General features: G+C 41.8%; 1 protein-coding gene across 1 annotated transcript in view; it reads right to left on the bottom strand.

Moving 5' to 3' along the window:
• cspg4 (chondroitin sulfate proteoglycan 4) overlaps positions 1-13,422 on the bottom strand; it is a gene marked incomplete at both ends in the record, with an annotated part of 58,967 nt that overhangs the window by 18,897 nt on the left and 26,648 nt on the right. The window contains 4 exons of the mRNA XM_084450851.1: positions 20-301; positions 3,542-3,730; positions 4,464-8,027; positions 9,222-9,385. Coding sequence (XP_084306977.1) covers positions 20-301; positions 3,542-3,730; positions 4,464-8,027; positions 9,222-9,385 — 4,199 coding nt within the window. The remainder of the gene's footprint in view (positions 1-19; positions 302-3,541; positions 3,731-4,463; positions 8,028-9,221; positions 9,386-13,422) is intronic.

The raw sequence follows: 13,422 nt of genomic DNA, 5'->3' as shown, positions 1-13,422 counted from the left end.
CGGATAGGAGAGTGCCTACCTCTTCCCAGGTGAAGAAGGTGAGCTCTTGCTCGTCTCCGTCCTGGTAACGGATATTTCCATGCTGCGGTGGCTCTTCCATGATGAAGTCGATATTAGCCGAACTGTAGAAGGGATGTGAGATGTTCAGGAGCTCCGTGGTGATGGCCACCCCGCCACCCTCCTTCACTGTGAAATTGGCGGTTTGTATGGGGATGAGGCGGGGCATGATGTCAACTGGCACTCGTAGGTCCTCCACTGTGGTGAAACCATTACTGACGTCTGCCGTGAATCCATCACTGCCCTGGATGACCAAAGATAATGATTGTATACCCAATATTATGACTTTATAGTATGCAGTAGTAAACAATGATGACAATGAATAAATAGAACAATAAGATGCTAAGAAGGCTGTTGGTTTTCATCCATGCCTTTTGGGTACTAACAGCCAAACAGTTGTATTAATTGACCCAAAATGCCATGGAGAAATAAAACGTGGGACACCTGAATTCAAGTGTCTGAATTGTGTGCGCTATGTGACAACTACATCCAAAGCATGTAACAAGTACTACACAGAAGGTGCTCAGTTAATACATGTTTTAAATATTGGCTAATGCATAACAAAACATCACCAAAACCGACGGTTTCACAGTAATTATGGCAAACCTTTGGAGATGAGAGAGATGGGTGAACCTGGACCCCCTAGCATGTTACTATAAAGGCAGAAATCTGGCCTGTGTATTTCGATTATCTTGAGAACTGGGCCCTTATGAAGTTGACATTCAACAGGTGTATTTCTCAGGACCTACTGTACGTGCAGTGTTTAGTGTGAAGTTGCTTGGATGAGCTGTTCTCAAAGCTGTAATTAATCTGCCCATTTGGAACAGATGTGTATAATACATATACAACTATTTTGTCAACATAAGTGATGAAATGTGATTTAGTCAAAATAGTGACAAAAAAATTATTTTGTCAAACAGGTGACGAAAATAAAGATTACAGAGAATTTTCTGTATTGATTTAGGTACCTCACAAAAGGCTAACATGCACAGGCGTCAGAGTAGGACATTTTCCCTGTTATAATCGACTGAACAAAAGGCCACTTGGCCATAAACAAACCAGTAATCATTATGAGTGTGAAAATAGACAATTAGTAGACTGTGTGATTTGTTTTAAATGTGTTTTGGACTGGCTATTAGCTTGGATTAGGATGTTCCATTGCCTATAATTCAGTCATTCTGAATGGGAATGTCAATGTCATTTTATTTATATAGTACCATTCATACAAATAAATGTACTGTAGTACATAGTGCTTTACATAAAAGGAGAAGGATAAAAACATAAATCATTAAACACAATTAGAACAGATTTAAAGATAGTGTAAAAATATAGCAAAGCAGCCGGCTAATGCCACCTTTCTCCCCCCTGCCATCTCTCCTTAGCTGATGTGTGGTGATTGCTTTTGGGCATACTGGCAGCTGAGCATCACCCAGGTGGAATGAACACTTGTCTGGAGGAGGGAGCTGACCTGCTTTCATTTCTTCACTGCGGATGGTTGGTGGCATCCAGTGTCTTTTATACCAAGCGCTCTGACTTTTTTGGGCGGCTGCCCCGAGCTCTCAAAAATGAGAATATAAGAACTTTTCAGAAAGGCGGTGGTGTCATCACTGCCGCTGCTTTCAGGCAACCAATCATATATTGGATAGGGCTTGACTTGTCAGCTATCGGGAGACATCTCCCGAGACCCGCACTCGGCTAGTAATTTCCCAAAAGCCAATAGTGAGACAGAAGTAATTAAGTAGCAATCGTGCCGTGATTTGAATAGACATGTAGTAATTGTCAGTAGTGATCAGTAGTGAAACGACTCAATTCTCTACTCATTACTATTGAAATCACTACATAAATCACTACACATCGCAATAGCAATCAAGTAGTGAAACAGTAGTTATTGTGCTCACAAACGGCTGCTCATAAACTATGCACCGTGAGCTGTTTGCATGATTTCACTTTCTAAATTATTTTGGGTCAGTGATATTAGGGATTCTCAAAAACGTTGCGTCATTTTGGTTATTGCTAGCCTACTCAGTCACGTTTGACGAAGCGCTACAGGGTGCTGGGACAAAGCTTTCCCCAGCGTTTTTCTAACAGAAAAAGGTGCTACAGTATGTGGACACAGCCTCTAACACACTTCTTTTCTTACATTACATTACATTACAGTCATTTAGCAGACACTTTTATCCGAAGCGACTAACAATAATTGCATTTAACATATGAAAAGCCAAAGTACTACTACTACTTGCCAGAACTCACAAGTGCATTCTAAAACAAGTGACTAAGAGCATAATAGTGCTGAAGGCAAAGTGCAAGAATAGCAAACTAATTCTTAGGGGCGAATTCACTAAAGGATTGCGCAGCTTTTCTTGATGCAAAACCTGTGCAAATAAGTCGAAAATAAACTTTACTATTCACAAAGCCCTTGCAAAGGGTGAAATACAGTGTTAACATTGCCTTCGTCATAGCGTTTCTCTGCGCCGGTATTATTAGCTGATATTTAATTTAGGTAATATGGGCGGAGAATGTTCCCCTTTCTATGCAAATGAACATTATTGCAAAATCTGCCAAATTCACAAAGATCAGCGCCAATTGCCTCATGCAGTTAAAGTGAAATTAATTCAGTTTTCAGAGACGTGGTGGTAGGCCTATTTAAGCGCAAGGGGTGTGTGTGTTGTCTTTTCAAATCATTCCACCTCCGTTTGCAGTCCGTACTTCCGCGTTTACACACACCAACGGCACTGACTGCTTGGGAAATTAAATATGATTTTTTGCTGCCGACGTGATATTTTTTGCGGAAAGCTGTGAGACATGTTTTTGAACCTCATCCGTGAGGACTTCAAGTTCGCGGTCTGAAAATCGTATCTTTCTGCCATTGTCCAATGATATGCATACGGGTAGTATTTATAGTAATTTCCTATATCAGCAGCAAATTGCACTCAGCTGCAAACACCAAATGGGCGTGTTTGCGCTGGGATATTATTAGCGCAATGTCTTTAGTGAATAGGTTTTTACAACGGAGCACATAGCTGGAGCAACTGACGTGCAATGTAATGGTGCAATTAACTGCCGCAATTCCACTTTAGTGAATTAGTGTTCTACCTCTCTTGCGGTAGATACTATATGTGTTGATGCCTAGTTTGGAGTTGTGCCGCTAGCTAACTAGCTAATTGTATTTCTGAAATCAACATATTAAGACATTGTTAGATCAGATATAGGTCAGCCTACTGTTTAACTGGGGTGTAAATGAGCCCCCATCCCCATTCAGAACGACTGGATTATAGGCAATGGAACATTCTAATTCAAGCTAATAGCCAATCCAAGACATATTTAAAACAATTCACACAGTCTACTAATTGTCTGTTTTCAAACTCATAATGATTTGTTTATTGCCAAGTGGACTATATTTGGTGGTGCCTAGTTGAGTTGCACTGTTGCAGTGAAAAATCCTTACTGTCCAGTGAGCACCCTCTGTATGTGTGTGATTAGGTACCTGGACGGATGCAGATACGTAGAGGATGCGTCCCTGGTTGATGTCCTCTTGGGTAAAAGAGTAGATATAATCCAAGACAGGTGCAGCTGTGCTGTCAGAATCGTTGGTCAGCATCACCACGTGGCCGAGACGAGGAGGCTCTTTGATGGTGAAGACCATTTCTGTGGGTAAGATGTCAGCTTGCTCCACCTGAGAAGAGTTGTATGACGTGCAGTAGATAACAGGTTCATATTCAGTCATTACATTCAGTCATAACAGTATGATCAGCACCGTGGCATGGGGTGTGTTGTATTGATGTGTATTAAAATTACCCTAAGTCACATGATCACAACAAAAAATAGAAAAGGCCACTCCACTTACACATTCAACAACTGTATATGCTGACGACATGCATCATGGGTGGGGGGCGACAGGTTCATTGTGAACTTGTTTTCCTTTGTAATACATACAACTACTGTATTTGGTCAACATACTGTATGTCACAAAAATGTCAGCTGGATTTAAGATGAATGTATTGACTTAGGCGTCAGTACATCTGACGGAAATGTTTACATGCTCAGGCATCAGAATAATACATTTTCCTCTTGATAATGGTCTCATAGTATAACCTGTGTAACTGAATGTATAATTTTGCAACATACTGCACATTAATACACAGACACATTTACAGCCACATTGCTTTGAGGAGTCTATATCAGCTCTATGGTGGGTTGGAAGTGGCTAACTATTTTAATGTTCAGCACTTAGAATTTGAAACATCAATATGAAGCACGTTTTGTGCAGAAGAATATCTCTATTTCACACCATGAAAACAGGGAAATATATTTTGGCCAAGCTAAAACTGCACTAAAAGATGTGCCAGATGAAATGCATGTTCATACACTCATGTTCATTTGAGAAAATATTGTTAATGTTAACAAACCTTCAGATGGTCTTGGTCCATTACAGTGTGTTCCCCTTCATAGGAGATGATGACATTATTGATGATGACCTCAGGTTCGGACAAGTAACCTTGCTTGAATATCTTTACCCTAAAGGTCCCCTCCTCAGAATGTCCCTTAGCTTGCACAATGAAGCCAAAAGAGTCCTTGGATCTCAGGCTCTCATCATTGTGCTCATATGACACCACACCCTTTTTCAGATCCTCCTGGGTGAATCGAGAAGCCTCAATCCCACTCACAATGATCGTCCCATCACTAGGGGGCGTTGTCACCTCATACAGGATCTCGCTAGCATCTCGGATGTCCATGTTGGACTCTGTACTCAACAAGGTGGTGTTGAGGGTCTTGGTGCTGCCACGATCCATGACCACCATGACGTTGTTCACCACCCGGAGGTAAGGCTCGCCAGCCTGGATCTGCAGAAGAGCGGTGGTCTTGTGCAGGCCGTCGGACACCTGAAGCTGGAAACGCTCGAGGTCTGCTCCGTGGTGCACAAACAGAACATTCTTATCTCTCAAGTCTGCTTGAGTGAAACGGTAGAGGGGCTGTGAGGGGTCAGAGGTTAAGACAATGTTTCCTGAGAGGATGCCCACACGAGCATAGACCAGCTGGCTATCGTTGAAGCCTGAGTCTTCATCCTTGAATAGAATGTCATCAGTGGTCAATAATCGCTGTCCATTTCGTACAACATTGAAGGTTTTATCCACAACCTGGACTGGAACATGATCATTCTTAGACTGAACGGAAATTCTAAAAACTCCACTCGTGGATGCTTGACCATCAATTTGAATCACAGAACTTCCTCTAGCCTGTTCAAAAGCTAAGAAATGAAACTCATCTTCACTTTTCCCCAAGATGTCATGTTTATAGATAAGCCTGTCAAGCTGAAGGTCCTCATTACTGAAAACTTTGATTGCACCTTCAAATCTGGGCTGTCCAGGAGGGGACTCCCTGATGAGACGACCATACTTGGGGTCTTGTGTCACCCGATACACAAAGTCTGTCGAGCTGGGTGTTTGAATCCATAGGTAGTCTTTGTTCAGAATATTCTCCTCACCCTCCAAAACAACCAATCTTTCATTGGTCAAGACAGGGATGTCTGAGTCAGCCAGGATGTGGATTGGGTAGGTATACACTGTAGAGTACTGATTATCAGCAAATACTTTAAACTGGAACTGGTCTTCGCTATCCACAGCCCTGCGAACCCGGACTCTGTAGCTGATATGGCCGTTCAAGAGGTCTTGTTGTGTGAAACTGTCATCCTCAACCAGTCTCCTGTCAAGCAACTGGAGAATACCTAGTGCTGGGACTTTTAAGAGGATGTATCTAATAGATTCAAAGTCTACAGTCTTTCCTTTCACCACGGCCTCAAGATCTGTGCTTTTTATTTCCTTTTGATCTTCTCCCTCCAACTCTAGGGGAATCAGTTTGGACATTTTTATCTGTGAGGGGATGATTTTGACCAAGAAGGTGTTGTTCCGCAGGGTGAACTGTCCAAGCTGAATGTCTAACTGAATGCGCTCTACCATAATATCATCCTGGTCAGACGAATCTGTGCTAACATATGTCAGAGAGTCTTTCTCCAAATCTGACTGGTGAAAAGATGTAACCTGTTGGGGCAAGTTATTGCTTGTAAGAATCTGCAACTCCCCAAATCTCAGAGTCTGTGTGACGTTGTAAACAATATCTCCATTACGTGGATTAGCAATGACAGCCAGATTTTGGATCCCAATGGAAGAGTTGCTTCCCTGAGACAAAAGAAGGCCAGTATTGGTCACCAGGGTCATGTGAGGTTGTGTGACAGACAGTTTGAAAGAAGTTGATTGACTTATTGATTGTCCGTCAGACACCTGCAGAGTGATCCCGGCTCCACTTCCACCTCGGTGGACAAAGTATATATTACCATCTTTCAACTGCCTACAAGTAAATGTACTGATACTTCTCCCCGGTTCTTGGCCATTTTCAAGATAACCCACATCTCTGGATGGTTCTGAAGTTAAAGTTACGATCAACTCATCACAGCGAGTATCTGAATCCACAATTTTTATAAGGTTGGGACTTAAGCGAGTGCGCCCACTTTCTGTGATGGAAATGTCTTCACCACTAAGTTGAGGTATATCATTGACAGGAATGATCTCAACTGGAAGGATAAACTGACGGGCATTCTTTAAGCAGTCTGGAATATAACTGTTGCTGTGAGTTACAACCTCTAATTGGATTTGATCTCCGTACTTTTCATTACCATCATGGAGATACTTAATTTTCTTACTGGCCACATCCAGGAGAGTGAATTTTTTTATACGTCTGGTGTTGATGTCCATATCAACCAGCCCATACCAAGGATCACTTTGAAGAGTAAAGATGATTTGAGATTGTCGGAGTCCCACAGTATTTAGGTCAAACGTGGGGCTCAGATTGTTAACATCAAGGAAGGCTTCACCACCCTCAGGGACAAGCAATGGAGTGACATCAAGGAGTTTTGTTATGTTCTGGAATACCTCAGGCATATCATCTGTTGGATAGCAATGTCGCTCATTGGGGTCAACATCAACATATCGGACACGAACAGGGGCAGTGGTTGTGGTTGCCTCTGGGTCATAATAACTTGAGTAGTCATAGTCCTCTCCCTCACATTTTACATGAACATCTTTGGTCACTAAAGCGTCTTGCAGGCTTCTATCTTTCTGATTTACTTTGATTTCCCCTAAGCATCCAATGAAGGCTTCAGATGTTATAGCCTCCTCCATGCGATCCAAGAACCCGCTGTCCCGGAAAACTTCCTTCATCTTAGCCTGGATACCTCCTAAATATAGGTTACCAACTAAATCCAATCTCTCAGCTCCACTTATAGGAAGGGAAGTGGACTGGCTATCCACATTAATCTCAAACAAACTCTGATCAATGTGAATCCGGACTCTGTGCCATTGATCGTCATCTAGCTTCACTTTGGAATTGTCCAGTACTACCATACCACTGCCAGGGTCTACAACCCCTTTGACGTAGCCTGCTTCCAAGCCGATAGCAATGAAATCAGACTCTCTTCCAGGGTGGAAAGCAAGAATAGCATCCTCTATGGTGGTTTTCATGAGGAATTCTAGGGTGCGTGCACTTCCACTTGCCCCACTCCAGGTAGGGAAGGACACAAAGGAGTCTGGGCTTATGAAGCTGGTTGCCTCCCCATCACCGGCTTCAAATTCACTGCTGCAAGATTCCTTGGTATCATGACAGTCCGTTGGTTCACCTTCAAGAATATCAAATTGATGGGACTCAAATTTGACATTGCTCAAGCAACCGCGGAATGGTATAACAGCTGTGCTGAGATATGATGTATCCAAGTCTCCAGTGCCCCCCAGCCAAACTCCTAAGTCAATGTTGAGGTCCTCATTGTCATCCACAGGGATAAATGTGGAGAAGTCTTCATCAATCATTATGGTCAGTTTGGAATCCTGTAGTGTGATGGACACTTTGTGCTCTAGGAGGTTGTTCAGCTGCAGTCCATGGGATGTGGGGAGCACCACCTCACCACCCCCTATGTCCATTCGCACCTAGGATAAAATAAAATAAAAACATTTTGAATGATGGCACTATATTCTATACAAATTGCTCAATCATAAACTTTCTTTCATGAACAGTGGTTTGAAAGTGGCATAATAAATTATGATTGTTTTGAGGCTATAACTTAAACTTGAGTGAGGCAACTATTAGGCCTTGTGATGGGAAAATAGGTTACCTTTTGTAATCATTGATTTCTTGCGGAATTATTTCTAATTTCCAAATCATATACCCAACATACCCAACATTTCAATCATCAATGTTATTATTGATTACATTCAATCACCTAGATGTTTTAAGGATCAGAACCGTTTCTTAGTTGTTGTTTTTTCCAAATCGCCTACCATCTCATGTCCGACATGTCCCACCCAGCCATATGAAACCTCTGACTGCAGCATTTACACCAACCTCCTCAAAGGCAGTGCCATATTTATGATTTTCGTCATCAACTAAACTGGATGCTGATCGGACAGGCAAAGTTTTGGCCGAGCACATGGAATTGTCTTTAGTGTTGCCAGACTGATCCGTGGAGAGAAACAGAATGTGAGCTTAGGTGATCAGGATGGCTACAAGATTAGGAAATGGCACACGCTTGCTAAAACGTAAATTTATTCTGCCCATATGACAAAACACACCTACAGTACTAACTCCTGACACTTTGTGTGAGAGAAATACAAAAATGTGAGCATTGTGCCAGTAGTTTTCCTATCCAATAGCATTTGACTATAACCTTTGTGAAACAGGGCCATATTAGAGCCCACAGAGTACAGACAGTTCACTGTTTGTTTATTGGGCACAATCCATGCTCACAGACTCTGCTAAGCAGTTTTATAATGAAAAAGTATCTAATTTAATTGAGATACTCAACTTTAAAGTAGATAATGTGAACCAATTGATCTTCATGGGGATTTTGAGTAGATACTGTAATTCTGATTTCATCCTAAAGAGACTTTTGTTGCCTGTTGTGCCTGGGACTGTACTGGATGACTCAATATGATATATAAGGAATGAAAAAACAAGTAGGCTTATGCCATTAATTCCTGTCAAAAATACACTGGAAATCCAACTATCCTGAAGACAGATGATGAAGTGCATTTCTGTGTAGTAAAACACTTAGATTGATAGACGGGAAAAAGCTATGTTTATTACAATAAGAACCCTTACAAACAGACAGTTGTCCGGCTTACCTGTAGCTTCCCATTGTGGAGTTCTAGGAACATGTAGTCCTGCATCCCTGCAGCCAGGAGAAGAAGTCCACTTCTTCGGCTGGTCTTAAACTGCAGTGACAGGTGGAAGGAAGAGACATCTTGGATTGACTGTATCTTGCAGAAACTGTCCCCAAAGTAGGATGCTGTAGAAAAATGTGTGAGAAAAAAATAAATTATCTCAACTTTATTGAACAACTAATAATTCAATTCAAAAGGTTTTTGTTTCTGTTGTCTTATATATAAGACAACAGAAACACAGAATTGTGATGGATATATAAGACAACAGAGACAAAAACCTTTTGAATAACCCTATATATATATTATTTATTTATTTATTTATTTATGGCTGTTTCCATTTTTCACCCAAAGAAACACATTTATTGAATAGTAAACTGGTGATAGTAGCCTTATACTGTACTGTGAGGTATCAGTTCATTTGAAGTTCAAGATTGTCTTTATCTGGTCTGGGGACTTTTCTGGACATTTCTACTAGAAATAATTAAGTAAATTAATAATACTAAAACATTCTCTGCTGTATGAACTGTATGGCAGGGGAGACAGGAGAAGTACAGAGACAGAGCAGTCTGGATAGAGGCAATGCGGCAGAAGGTCAATTCTAAGCAGAAAATACCACAGAGTATAGAGACCATATGCATGAATTAGATCAGCCAAGTTGAGGGAAAGGCCAAATCTAACTAATGAGGAAAAATAAATGTTTAATTAACATTTATGGTTAATTAACACCAGTTCAATTATTGTTTGAGTTATATTTTAAACCTAATCTACAGTAGAGGCATGTATAGCATTTATACCCTAATATGCATTCTCAATTAAATGGGGGTGGGTGGGTGGATGGGGGGGTTACAGCCCTGTTTGTGTCCATATCTGATCAAATCTGCTTCAAATAATTCTGGCTCCAGACAGAGCATCTTAGAGATTTTGGATGTTGTGTTACAGAAACTAATTAGAAAAGATTTTCCTGCACACTAATGTCAGCCATGCACAGATGCAGGCTCACCTTGGTTAATGAATACATGATCAGACCTCAAACAGCCGTAGCTTGCTGTGAAGCAGTGCTGTGAAGCAAGGGATTTTCCCTCTGAAACAGTCATTACCCCAGGAGAGGCTCTTGGGCAGCAACTCTATAGCAGTAGGATTTCCCAAGCTTGGGCTGTCTCTTTTCCAATAATATGTGAAATCTGCACCTGCCTCAGACCATGCTCTGGAAGCCCTCCAAAATGTAAACCACTCAAGAAGTCAAATATGCCCCCATGCTCGTCCTCTTATTAAATCATAGGACCTCTGAAGCAGGGTTGAAGCACCATGGCTTGAGCCAGGAGAGACATAGAAGGGGACTTTCCACAACCCATCCAATCCTCTTTCAGAGGTTAGAGGTCAAGCCAGAGGAAGCCACTGGAAGACAGCACAGAGGATTTTTTTCAGAATGGTCCACAATACCTGCAGAAGACACTGATGTGCCAAACAGAGCATATCAAAGAGGTCATGGTCTCAGAGGAGTGATGGACTCAGCGGGTGTATTGTACTGTTGTGAGATGCAAATAGGCCTTTCTTGTTTATCTGAATAGCAGCCATTGCCATGCTTAGCTAACATACTGCACAGCAGTACTTCAGGCTAAATTTGGTGCCAGAAGCCAGCTCACTAACAAACCACTTAGGAAAGAGTTCACAAATGCATTTCTATAGTTAAAGCATTTGCATATCATACCATTGCACAAGCTTAGGTAAGCCTAAACATGGAGAATTGGCTGTTTGAATGCAAGAGCTGATAATCTCATACAGGATGCTCCATAAAATTACACAGTGTCGTAATCTAAGATACGGTTTCAGATATGGTTCAGAGATTTCAAGCCCACTGTCAAACAGTCTTCCAAACAGAAGGCTACTGGTAATAGCACAAAGACATACAAGCAGCAACCAGGAAGAAATCTTTTTCAATCTAGATAATAAATCTAGAAGTTAATTTAATTGAACAAAGAAAATTACAAAAAGATGTACAGTATAGTCTGAACTGTTGTTGGATCGTTCACAGAAAAAGGGGGCAAGATAATAGGATGACAAGATTTTTCTGCCTGGGGATTATCTGCATCTGCCTATAGGAAAATGTTCACATTTTATAATGAGATGCAGACTCTAGTCTTTGTGGAGAAGGAACCTGAACATGGAATTTATTAACTCTCCTGAACATGTGTGTAAAAATGGGCCAGGGGCGTTTGGATGTAAAAGGCTCTGTTCTGTGGCATTTCTCCCTTTTACTGCTGACAGCCTTCAATACCTCACTGCATGGAGAGAGGCCATCCACATTTGAATTCACAGCAAGCATTCATGGCCGGAGTCATGCTGTGGCAAAGGAGAATCATATCCAGAGGGTATGCGAGTTTTGGGGGCAAAAAAAGGATATTGGAGAGCTGAGTGTGCATGTATCTGGTGCAAGGTGTATGGCTGCCTTGTTTTAAACACATGTACAGTACATGTCCCCGGAGACCAGGTTCACAACAGAATTGTGATGGATTCTATGCTGCTTGTACAGGGATGATTCTACCCACAGTGCTCCCTAGGACAGCATCATTAACTCTGAATTATTACTCCTGCTACTCCAGAGTGGACAGCGTTTTAAAGCCGCAGCCGACAGGCAAGCTTGTTCTCACATACCTTTCAGAATTATTTATCAATACTCCTCTGTGATTGAGCATGATTAATCATCAAAGCCATTCTGAGATCTCCCATAAACACCACCACACCCTGCCCAACACTGCCTTCTTGTCCACTGGGTAGAGTGCTGGTCAAGAGCCAGTACAGATGGCTATAATTTGATGACTGACTTAGGTTGTATTTATAGTGTTTAGAGAACACTAAAAGAGTCTCTCTCCCTCTTAATGAGCCTCTCTCCCTCCCTTTGTCCACCATCCCCCTATCCTGGCTTCGCTATCCTGATCACGTGATCTCACATTCTGTTTCCCGCGCATTCACACTTGTGAAATTGGGTCTGGCAATGCCAGACTACCACCCCCTGCCTTCCCTTCTTTTGACGACTCTCTAGCGAAATATGTCTGGAAAACCCATGCGGAAGAGGAAAGGATTAGACACACAAAAAATGGATGAAGCTTGGAAAAGTTTGGACTGCGCTGTGTCCTTGTGCCTTGTTTGAGGGGATGAGTCAGATTCCCTGGCTAGTCACACAGTCTGCAGATGCTGTCAAGTGCTGATAAACAGGCCAGAAGAGAGACTAAGCTGATTTCTACGCTGTCCTTCCTTTCTCCTCTGTAGCCTGAGAAAATATTCTTATGTTTAAGAGCAGTGGGCTTGTGCTCTATTGCAGTTGAGCCTGTGTGTGTGTGTGTGGGTGTGTGGGTGCATCTGTGTATGCCCAGTTTTGTTCCATTCAAGCTGTATCACATCTCTATCATGATGATGACTATGTCTAGTATGATGTTGAGTTTAATGTTACCACTTGGCTAGTCTCGCATAACCAGACCTTTCTCAACACTTAGTTTCGCACCTTCCCAGTGCAGGAGAAGGGTCTGGCTGCACCTGTTTATCATTCTGAGATAGGGGAAAAAACGCTGTAAAACTTTAAAATAATCACAATCCAGCTTTGGTGGTGCTAAGCTTATTATTTTTTAACAGTGCCCTTGCACAACAGTGTCCGGGGGATTGAATCTGACAATGAGAGGCTTATCTCAAAAACGTACATCTGTTGAATCAGACTACAACTAGGCTGGAGCAAAACTTTAGCACAATTAGGGACTGCTCAAATCAATGTAATGACAATGCCCAGTAGTTCGGCAGTGTTTCTATTGGTTAATGTCCCAGTTGGGAGAAATGATCTAGAATCATGTTTCCAGTAAATCTTGATGATACTTTGGGAATCACATTTAAATGGTGATATGGAAACTAGTTTTTCGATGTGTGTCCTCCACCATAGCAACAGCAACTGGCAGCCACTGATTTTCCAAACAAACTCTACTTACGTAGCAGCGGTTCAAGTATGGTCGGCTTGTCTATAAATAGTGGTCATGTTGGTCACTTGTTTCCTTTGCTAGGTTGGGTCTACTACGCCAGCACAGAATGACTTCTGGATATAATTATGAGAAGGATGGGATGCTGCTACCCAGCAATGCTATTTATGGATATGATGACATTTATTTACGTATGAGAGTCG

This window comes from Borostomias antarcticus, assembly GCF_949987555.1.
Source record: "Borostomias antarcticus genome assembly, chromosome: 16".
In the NCBI taxonomy this organism is placed as follows: domain Eukaryota; kingdom Metazoa; phylum Chordata; class Actinopteri; order Stomiiformes; family Stomiidae; genus Borostomias; species Borostomias antarcticus.
The sequence above is the reverse complement of the archived record's forward strand: the minus strand, read 5'-3'. Positions and strand labels throughout refer to the sequence as shown.